Source organism: Hydra vulgaris, chromosome 08 (assembly GCF_038396675.1).
Source record: "Hydra vulgaris chromosome 08, alternate assembly HydraT2T_AEP".
NCBI lineage: Eukaryota > Metazoa > Cnidaria > Hydrozoa > Anthoathecata > Hydridae > Hydra > Hydra vulgaris.
This window is the reverse complement of record NC_088927.1, coordinates 34870030-34881107: the sequence shown is the minus strand read 5'-3', so window position 1 is coordinate 34881107 and position 11078 is coordinate 34870030. Positions and strand designations below refer to the sequence as shown.

The window sequence follows — 11078 nt, the reverse complement described above, 5'->3', positions numbered from 1 at the left end:
GTTGAACAATACAAAATGTTTTTAATGTCAATAATAACTGTTTGATTTTTAATTTTCATTGAGAGTCAACAGTAAATGTTTTGCTTTCGATTTCATCATAGAAGTAACGATTTACTTTGAAAGTAAAACGTAACTTCTACGTTTCTGGGAGTTAAAATTTTTTAAACTTGAAAATGTTTTTCAGAAGTTTCATCTTATTGGCAGGGCGGGTTTAGGGAAAGGGGGGGGGGGGGTAAAGGGAGTAGTAGCCCCCTTTCCCTTTGGGACTATGTTATATATTTTTTTAAAGCGAGTAATAAAATATATCAATGATCTTTATATGCATATACATAAGTTATGCAGCATAACTTAGTTTTAATTATTTTTATTGTAAAAACGCTTGATGCTTCTTGCATTTTTAAGTTAATAAGTTTTTAAACCATAACGTATTGCTACTTAGATGGTTATCATAAAACGGATGGTCGTATAGTTTGGTTAGCAATATAAAGTAGAAGTCGAAAGTACGCCTCGTTTTCAAAATCGATATCTTTTGGTAGCTGTACTTTTGACTTCTATTACATGATTTGTACTTTTAATATCGCTAGTTTTATAGCTGTACTTTTGACTTCTATTTTATGATTTGTACTTTTAATACCACTAGTTTTATAGGTGTACTTTTGACTTCTATTTTATAATACGTATTTTTAACATCGCTATTTTTGGTTGCTGTACTTTTGACTTTTATTTTATGATTTGTACTTTTAACATCGCTACTTTTGGTAGCTGTATTTTTGACTTCTATTGCATGATTTTTTTTTTAACATCGCTACTAAAATGACTTAAAGACGCCACTAATCAAGCAGAAATGCAAAATGATGAGAGCTGTTCAAGTTGTATCGCCCAAAATAACAAATCACTTGAGTATAAAGAAAATTTATATTTTCAACAAGACAAATACAATATAGTAAAATAAAATAACACATGACAAATAGCAATAAATAGTTTTGGAATGTTACTAATAAACAAAGTTAGTACCATAATAGTATTGAATTTCTTTCTCTATTCTGTTGGCTTATGATCAATAAAGTAAATTTGGAATCATCTAAATATACTAAATTAAAACCATATTTCCACAGTAGGCAGACTAAAACAAAATAGTCGAATATTACAAAATGGCAGAACTAAATAATTAAATGAACTAACAAATCAATAAAAAGTAGACTATCAAAGTCCAATTTTTATTAGTAATCAAACTTTGAAGCATTTCAACGAGCTTCCAACAATAACAGTAATAAATATTATAAATATATATACATAAATAAATAAAAAATAAATATTAAAAAGTATTTATCATAATAATAAAAAATATAATTGAAGCTCATTTATTGCTTGAATAACTTCAATTAGGAATTTTTTCAACATTTTCACTTACCAATATTCTGACAAATGTTTATCAACTTTGAAAAACAAACCATAAAAATCTTTTATTTAAAAAAAAAAGTTTATAGGCTTCAGAGACGACTATAGACTAATACTAATAGAGAAGCAATATTTATTAAAACTCTATTAAACATATATAATAGCAACTCTATCAAACATATTATTTTGAATTTACAAGGCAACTGACAAAATTGTAGTACATAAGGCAAATGAGAATCTGATAAAGTCGCGAAGCCAAAAGATAAAACTCTACATCCATGTAACTATAATAAAGAGTGCAAACTTAAATTGCCACACTGCATAATCCATCTTTAAGATCTAAATTTATAAGTAACAATCACACTACCAATATCTCGGTTAAAATTGAATGTATTCAATTTTAATCAATGAGGAAACATACCTGAAAAAGTTGAACTGTTCAAAAACTCAAAATTAAATTTATTCATTTCATTATGATAACTTGTAAGAATTACTACAGTTTATAATAAATCATGTTAAATAAGGCTGTTGAAATCAAAAGAAAACTTGTTGCATTCTTGTATTCGTTTATATATATATATTAAAAACAACTATCTGAACGTTTTTCAACCTTCTCTCCTATTACATAAAATCGTATATAAATACAAAGTTATAATTCCCATGACAATTATAAAACTACAATAGTCATTAAAAACCATAAATGAATGCGTGACTTTCATCGCGTTTATCTACGTGACTTTTACAACGTATACGTAATAATTTTAATTCACCAACTTTAATAGAACAAAACACTGTTTTATTGTAAAGAATAGTATTACTTAATACAATAAATAATCATGAAACTGTATTTGCACAACAATAACAAAACCATGATGATCTACGGTTCTTTAAAAAGAGGACAAAATCTGGAATGTTTTCACACATTCTGTGGAACCACTGTTTACACAGATTACACTGTGCCATTTGTTTATTTTTGTTTTGATTTGCCATGGGATTCCAAGGCATCCTACAACTGCAAAACAGTTCAATTAAAAAGTCTTTTTGAAAGCATCTCTTGCAAGTTGCTAACGATTGATGGAACGAAGAAATTTCATTAACTTTAATGCAATGTAATATTTATTTCTGGTATAGAAAATGTTAGATTGTCTGGTTTTGTTTTTGTACTTGCAACATCATATATAAAAGCAATAGCAAAGACACCACAATCTTCTCCATTTGATTGTTGTTGCACTGGTAATACGCAAACAGTTAACTTGTCATATGTGCATTTCATGATGGCACATCTGTTTTATTATTATACGATTAGCAACTTTAGCATGAAACAAACTGTCCATCAAGAAAACCTCACCAGGTTTACAACCATATGTCGAAACTGCTACCCAGTGACTACAACCATCATGCAAAACTTGAACAAAGGGTTTATTTATGTAGGTACTGAAAGCAAGATTTTGCCCAAGCACAGTGCCTTGAAGGCCATTTACTTTCTTTGAATTAATCTTTTATCATGTTTTGAAAGATATTTATAACATTGTCAGATAGCCATTCATTATTTAATATATCTGAAAAGTCAATCTGACCAAGATTTATATTACTTATGCAGTATCTTTGATCTGTATCTACATTTTCCTCATCACTGAAAATTATTATCATGTTATCTGCAAATTCTTATAAGTTTTCGTAGTCTATCAAATTATTATTGATAACTTCAGTTTCTAAGTTGCTTTTTTCCTCTGGCTTCAAGGTTACCTCAATTTTGGAAGCTGCCAATAATTTTTCCTTTTTTTCCCCAACACGTTTATTTTGCAAACTCTTTTTTTTAGGCGCTAGTAGCTTAGCTTATGATATTAAATGGAGCTTTTCATTATAGGTATTTTTAAAATTTTATTTGGTAGTAGGGGCAAGCAACTTTCTTTGGGTACATCACTTTTCACACTTGTGATGAGATTGTTTAACTCTTTATATGTATTTTCAAGGAGATCAGTATCATGTTCAATTAAGAAACTCAGACTTCCTAAGTCAATCAAAAGACTTCTTAGGGATTCACATGTTATAGACTTCCTTCCTGCATTTCTTACCTTTTAAGTATCAGCCTTTACCAACGTTTCACCCACTTTATTTGTCTCAGGAGGTTTCATTGAAATAAGTAGATGCACTGAGTTTATCATTACATCCTTTTACCTTTGCTTTATCAAGATCAAAATCAATATCAATATTTAGATAAGGAGACATTTGGTATAAAAGAGAAACTGATTCCCAATTTAAATAAGGATAATTTTTAAAAAATGACAAAAGAATGCTTGCAAGGATAACAAGAGTTTTTCCAATCCATGCAGGTACAAATAGGCATGTTGTCTTTATTTCCAAAATCTACTACATAATTTCGTTCTTTGTTGTCTTTATAATATCGCAATCAGAATTTTCCAGATCCTTCAACTTTAAGTGCTGTTATGTCTAAATTCTCAGCAAGGAATTTTTTTACTAGACAATCCTTCACCATTGGTCGAGGGCAATCAATCATCCAATTATCAACATCAGAATAATGCATGTATTTAGAGCTCATTAATCTATTACTGTCGATATAGCTATAAAAATAAATAACTTGTTTCATTATAAAATATGTATTACAAAATTATTTAATGGCGACATAAATAAAAAATTATTATAAAACTGAAAAACAGCTAATTTTATCATACCTCTAATACTTATCAGAAAGAAAACTGTCAATCACTATAGATAACATTCCACTGAGAGAACTATTTCTGTGATTCAAAAGATACTTATGCTTTAATGTGTTGTGTTGTCGCTCTACATCATTATTTGTTTTGCAATTGACCAACAAATGAGTCTGACGATATGCTTTCACCCAACGCTAATAATAAAGAATAGTTAGAGTAATTAATAGCCTCAACTGTAGTTGCCTGTGTACTTTTGAGAGGTAAAAGAAAAAAACAAAAATTATACAGTTTTCCATTTGCAGGTTTCACTCAGGTTTCAAACCCTCAACAAATAAAAACTTAAATGCTTTATTGGTAACCAATATCTTGATAAATAATCTCTTAGAGCTTCATTATTTATTCAATAAGAAGAATTTTTCAAATTCTGTATTTCAGTCTCGCATATCTCAAGTGTATCTACACGGGCTATCATTCTAAGTAAGCATAAGATCTTAAATCGTTCTTGCGCTAAGTTATTGGATTTTGTTTTCAGCCAACGGTCGCACACCTGTTCTCAGTGAAAATCACATATGAATACAACACAACTCAAAATGGATATTGGTTTAAATAAAATAACTACTTCTCCATCAACAATTCAATACAATAAAAAAGGAAGAAAAAAATCCTACTTAAAATTATCATAAACTATGATTTTTTATATTTATAATATATTTAGTAGGAACGGCTGTAGTTTTTTTAATATCAAAACTACAGAGATGCACAGTTTAGTGATGGTAAAACAGCACTTTAAAATTTTAAACTCCACTTTAATGTGGCTTAAACAAAATTTATTATCTATTATAGTTTAGGAAATATGAATAGTAAAAATTTAAACTCACATCGACAGAAACTTTCTCTAAACTATAAATTTCTTCAACACAATAATCTGACATTCCATATTTTGGATTTAGGTCATTATTCCAAGACCTTTTATACAACAGAGCTTCACTGAAAGAACTCTCAGTTTCGTTTTCACACACAAATAACCCAACCACTTCATAATCAATGTTGGTTTTTACCACAAAAAATAAAAGTGGCAATGCATAGCGTGTGGTAGGATATGTTGTATCCAACAATATCAGTTCATTACCATATTTAGCTAACAATCTCTCCTGCCATCCGTTTTGATAAACAAAGAGTAAGGATGTTTCATTTGTACCTGTTAATTTTACATTGTCATCTTCATGGTCACTGTCTACAGTAACGTCTTTTACAGAATGACCAGAAATTTAAAAATATTGTTTTACTAAAAGCAATCCAGAAATGGATATACAGAAAACTGATCAATAAGAGAATAACAAACCTTTGGGTCTAAAGAATTTATAGTAGGATCAGATTCTCTCCTTTACTTGATCTTTGAATGGAGAAATTCTTGATCAATAAGAGATTGGCATAACTTTCGTCTAGAAATTGTTATGTGATTGTGAATAGTGGAATTCCGAAGATAAAATCTTTTATTTGAGGATTCTGGTAGAACATGACCAGCTTTATTGAAATTGTTCTTTAATTGAATTTTTATTAAGCGTTTCATTTCTTTTGTGCTCAATACACCCTCTTTAACATACATGTCAATAACCGATACCAGTTTAGGGTCAATTCTCTGTGCTATACCAGCATTCTTATATCTATATTTGTAGGTATAAATGTATTCTCACATAGTAAAGACAAAAAGAAATAGACTTAATACCTGGAAAAGACCTAATATAAATACCAAATAAAATGAATAGAATAAATTGAAAATACCTTGGTAATATGACCATTGTGTGCCAAAATATCTGGTACTACAATACAAAATTTTCTGATTTGTTTGATTTTTTTCTTGGATAATAATGATATTGCGTAGCTCCTTTGATTTTGCTTTTCTATTTCTGACAGTATCCACTATGAGCTAAAAATAAAAGTTTCATAAACATACATAAAGCAAATGCATAATATCTTTATTCACACATAAATAAATAGATTCATATATCAAAAGTTGCAATGAACTGAAACCTGACCCGACCAGAAATATTTTTTTGTAAGTATCAGTTAAACGTTTTAATTAGGACGTAGATTTACAAACATAAAAATCTCTTACTTACTTTATATTCTGGAAATTCTAAGTATTCCCTTTTAGTAAGTTGTGCCAGGCAATCAAATTTCTTACAATTCTTTATTCTGGTGTATTTTTTTCTGAAATCATGATCAATGTTCTATTAAAAGATTTTTTAAACCCAAGTATGTATATATATATATATATATATATATATATATATATATATATATATATATATATATATATATATATATAAAAGTAAGATGAAAAAAAACAACTTTTTTACGGTACTTAAAGTTTCATGCTGTTTGCGGCACTCATCAGCCATATATTTAAATCAAGAAAAAACCGTTCAAAAATACAATACACGGTTTTCGAAATTCAACTTTTGTTATGCAAAATATACATACTAGAATATACAAAACAAAAAATTTTGAGTAAACAAACAGATTATCGCAGTGAAACACAGGCAAAACATCCAATTAAAATGAGTAACAATGATGATTTAGTACTCCAAAAACAATCTATTGATGAATTTAAACTATTCAGTGTAATAGCATTAAAGTCTTTTTTATCAGTACGTGAAAAATCAACATCTGGATCATTGGATACTCTAGTGGGAAGGCAATATATTTTTCTTTATTTAATAAAGTCTTTATTCAACATATATAACATATTATTATTTATATAACATATTATTTTTATATAATATATAAATATATATAATATATATATCTTTATTAAAGATATATATATTATATATATTTATATATTATATAAAAATAATATGTTATATAAATTATATATAATGCTAGGTACTTTGATAAAAAATTCAATATAATAATACAATTACAAAACTTATGCTGTTACATAGAGCTTAATGAGAGCTATCCAATGACGCCTAATTTGTCTGTCTATGTTAATTATGACGGAAGTTATGATTTTTTTTCCGCGTGTAAAAGTGGTAATTTCTGCTATAGAAAATTAAGAAAAACCGTGACCAATATTTTGCGTTACTGGCACTAAAATCTGTATAAGTAAAAAACCGACTGAGATAATGTAATAAAATTTAAAACAGTGATTCATCATTATTAGATCTTTAATTTATTATATTTTTTATGGATCAAATTAATAGTTCACAAACTAAGTGCAAAGAAGACTTATTTTTCTAAGGTATATGACTCATTACATTAACTTTATGTTTAAGGTACAAATTACTAGTCTGCTGAAAGGAGGCTCATATAAATATTAATTATCAATATAATATTGAAAATCTTTTAAAATGAAGTAAAATTGACAACAACATAAAGTTAAACACAATTAATCATAAAAAATGATACGTGCAAAAGAACAAAAAAATTAAAATGCATAACTAAAATAAAATACTATTGTAAACATTTTTCTAATATTTAAATACTGGTAACTAAATGTAGAACCTGAATCAATAGAAAATTAAATCACCAAGAGCAAAGTCAGCCAAGAGGCTATCTACTGGTATTTTAAAGTCTTCTGCATCATCTTCTTCTTCATCCTCTTTCTAATATGCAATTCTAAAACTAACAACTTTTCCAGTAACAGGTGGTAACTTCATAACTATTCTTCCCTTATAAGCTACTTCATTCCCCTCCTCATTCCATAAATGTTCAACTCTAGCTCCTTCAATTTTAACTGGATCCTCATTTAACATTTCTAATACTTTGACTCTTTGGTATTCTGAGAGTGAAGAGAAAATGGAATTATGTACAATATCTAAACTATTTTCTAAAATAAGTTTTTTTATATCTCTAGCTAATCTATTTCTCTGTTCCATTTCTCTCTTCTGACCTTTTTCTTTTAACCGTAACTTTGCTAACTCTTCTCCTCTCAACCTTCTCTCTTTACTTTGTTTTCTTGAAACTGCCCCCTAGATATACAAAATTTAACTATTTTTTCTTGCTCTTTTTTTGTATTATTACACAGCCAGTCCAGAGATTTGTTCACCTTTACCTTTGTCTTGCCATCTAAAAAAAAATTTCAGCATTAGGCGCCCTGCGAGTAAAAAAGTCTATCATGCCAAGGGTTTTCTCAGCCCAAATATTATTAATAGGGACACTAACTGCCTTAATAAACTAAAGAAATCAGTGGGCAACCAAATGCATCTAACTGTGACGACAATAGAAATTCCGGCTCATCACAAAGTATTTCCACAACCTTAATTGCAGACTTGAGATACTCAGCCTAAAAAGAAGTTATTTTTTATTAGAAGTTATTTTTTTAGATCATAAATTAATACATGCATTAAATGTTTAAATTACATTGTAAGAATAAAAAAAATTGCATACCAATTCAAAATGGTTTCTTTGTTTTTCCTCTGCATAAAAAAGGGCCATCCAAGGTCCAGTTAAGAATTTGCCCCAGAGTCCAAGGGCTTGTAGATGGATCATTATCTCCTCATTCTTGAAATCTCTTAGTAGAGATGTCCTTAGTAAAGTCGTGTTGTTGCAGTACTTCTCCAGATAGTTGACTAGTATTTGTCTGTGCCTAAAAACAGAATAAAACAAATTATGCATTTGCTATTAGAAAATCAAATGCATGGACTAGATAGTTGAATACCAATTGTCAGTACCTGTATACAATGCCAGCTGAACAAAACAGTATGTGCAATCGGTTGCCAACATACCTTGGAAAAGTACTGCAAGATAATCCACTTTGCTTGAGAAAGGATTTAAAACCATGCGGATCTCCTTTGGCCTTGTATCTGAAATACAATAATGCAGACTTAAAATATAGCAAGCAATTAAACTCTGATTTTATAAAAAAAGTAACAATATGCAGTTTGTTTACATTATTTGGATCAAATACATAATTCAAACATTGAATGCTGTACAAAAGATTTGCAGCTCTGCAATCTGACCCATAAGTGGTACTGGGTATTATATTATTCAGCTTTTGAAGTGCTTTCCTGGTCTCACTGGCTATTCCATCAAGTGGATGCAGATGACAGTTTAACTCTAACAGCTCTTTTTCAAGTATGCTGTTTAGCTTCACAACTGCTGCATGGTTAACCGAGGCCCTGTCTGTCAACGTTGACATTATTTTGCCCATTAGTTTTTTGCTTACATCAGCAATCTCTAATTTATAATATGCTGCATATGTGTTGGTTAAATCCTTAATGATATCAGTAATGTGTTTTACATAGTCCTCTGCCTTGCCTCCTGGTAATTCAGTGATGCTGGCTGTAAGGATTTGTTGCTTAGTAGCAAAATGAATTTGATTTATGTGAATGCCCTTAATTGTTGTTGCATCAAATGCTAATGTCACAACATCAGCATTTATTATTGTTTCTGCCACTTGTAGCAGAGCAATTACTCCCATTTCTCTGGACATCTGCGCAATCGTTGACAGATTCGGGAGATCTTGAGGCTTCAAATTCACGTTACCAAGACTTGCACATGACATGATCACTTTAGGTATGGCATCTACAGGCACGTTGCTTTCAAGGCAATGGTAAACAACCAGACGCAATGAGGCATTGAAACTTTTCTTTTCTTTTGTAAAAATTGAACCCTTTTCAATTTGATTGATGTCGCAGTTTAGCTGGTCTATGGTAATATCACTTTCTTTCAATGCTAAGTCTTGAGCTCTAAGTTTTTTTTCTAAATCTAAAATAGTAAATTCTAATGTCAGGATCTTCTTCTTACAACTTTTATTTTCTTTAACCAAACTTTTGCATTTGAGGTTCAACTTTTTCAGGGATTTTGTTAAAGATATAACATCAGCTTCATATTTTTGGGCCTTCAACTGATATTTCGAGATCCGGCGTGAGGTTCTTTTAATTAGTTGGTTCACTCTCTTAACTTGAAAAGTCTTACTGATTGTTGTTTTCTCTTTTTTTACTGTTTTGATCACTGTCCTAAGCTTTTTGTTTTGAGTAAGTAAGGCTTTATTATAAAGTTTCCTTTTTTCACAGGAATGACATTCTCTGTTAATCCTTGTCTTTAATAGAGACACAGAAGGAGGTGTCTTTGGCTGAACAGGGAGAAGTGATGCCCTGGCTAGCGGAAACTTGAAGTCTTCACTTAAAAAAACAACTATCCTATCCCAGCTATAATGTATGTGTCTTTTAGAAAACTGGATTTTTTTGTTAACTCTCAGAATTGATAGTGTTAATGATGAAACTTTACATTCATTTTTACTAAATTGCTGAATTAAATATTTAGCTGTTTCTGTAGCATTTCTGTTCTGTTGTAAAAAAACATTGTACACAAAACCATTTGAAAGTAGTTTATACTTGTGGGAACCAAGAAACTCTTCAAAGTCTTTTGCCTTTTTAATTATTTTCTCCATGTCACAAAAACAAGTTATTGCAAAAAACTGAAATAAAAAAAAAAGGATTTATATATTTAATAATTAACAAGGCAACGTAATAAAAACAAAGAAAAACTACTAAGTATTAATTCTTAAATAAATCTTATTTATCGTAGATTAGCAACTAATCTACGATAAATAAGACATAGCTATTTCAATTATATTGTTATTGATTTATTAATTATTATGCCATTTAAGCACAATTTACTACACTTTATTATCATTATAACTAAGTAAAAAAAATGTCAAATTTTATGAAATTAGAATTCAACCATATTTTGAAAAAATGACAATAGTAGTTTAAGAAACTTGTGTTTAAAACATTTATTCTAAATTGGATTGTGCAACACCACAAATGCCCATTATCGGTAGTAATAACTGGTTACTTGTGGGTAAGTTCGTTGGGAAGCATTTATTTTTAAAATTGGGTAATTTATTTACATAAAAAATAAACAAAAGTAAATTAGATACATACATCCTTAAGCAAATTTAATAAAAAAATGACTATCTAGCACAAAAAGCAAAAAATTTCGAAAATAAAAACTTACCTTGCTTTGAAAATCAAATTTTTCACTAACAACACA

At 29.1% G+C, this 11078-nt stretch overlaps 1 protein-coding gene across 1 annotated transcript; it reads right to left on the bottom strand.

Moving 5' to 3' along the window:
- Positions 1-8108: 8108 nt before the first annotated feature.
- On the bottom strand, positions 8109-10488 carry LOC136083782 (uncharacterized). Its single transcript, XM_065803537.1, has 3 exons — positions 8753-10488; positions 8469-8667; positions 8109-8364 (listed from the first exon to the last, which is right to left on the bottom strand). Exons 1-3 carry the CDS (start codon positions 10471-10473, stop codon positions 8248-8250), a joined length of 2037 nt encoding a protein of 678 aa, XP_065659609.1. The 5' UTR covers positions 10474-10488; the 3' UTR covers positions 8109-8247.
- Positions 10489-11078: the final 590 nt, after the last annotated feature.

Coding starts and splice junctions, on each gene's coding strand:
- LOC136083782 (XM_065803537.1), bottom strand. CDS start 10,473: ATGGAGAAAATAATTAAAAAGGCAAAAGACTTTGAAGAGTTTCTTGGT. Junction 8,668..8,752: donor TCAGCTGGCATTGTATACAG/GTACTGACAATT, acceptor TTCTGTTTTTAG/GCACAGACAAATACTAGTCA. Junction 8,365..8,468: donor AAAGAAACCATTTTGAATTG/GTATGCAATTTT, acceptor ACTTCTTTTTAG/GCTGAGTATCTCAAGTCTGC.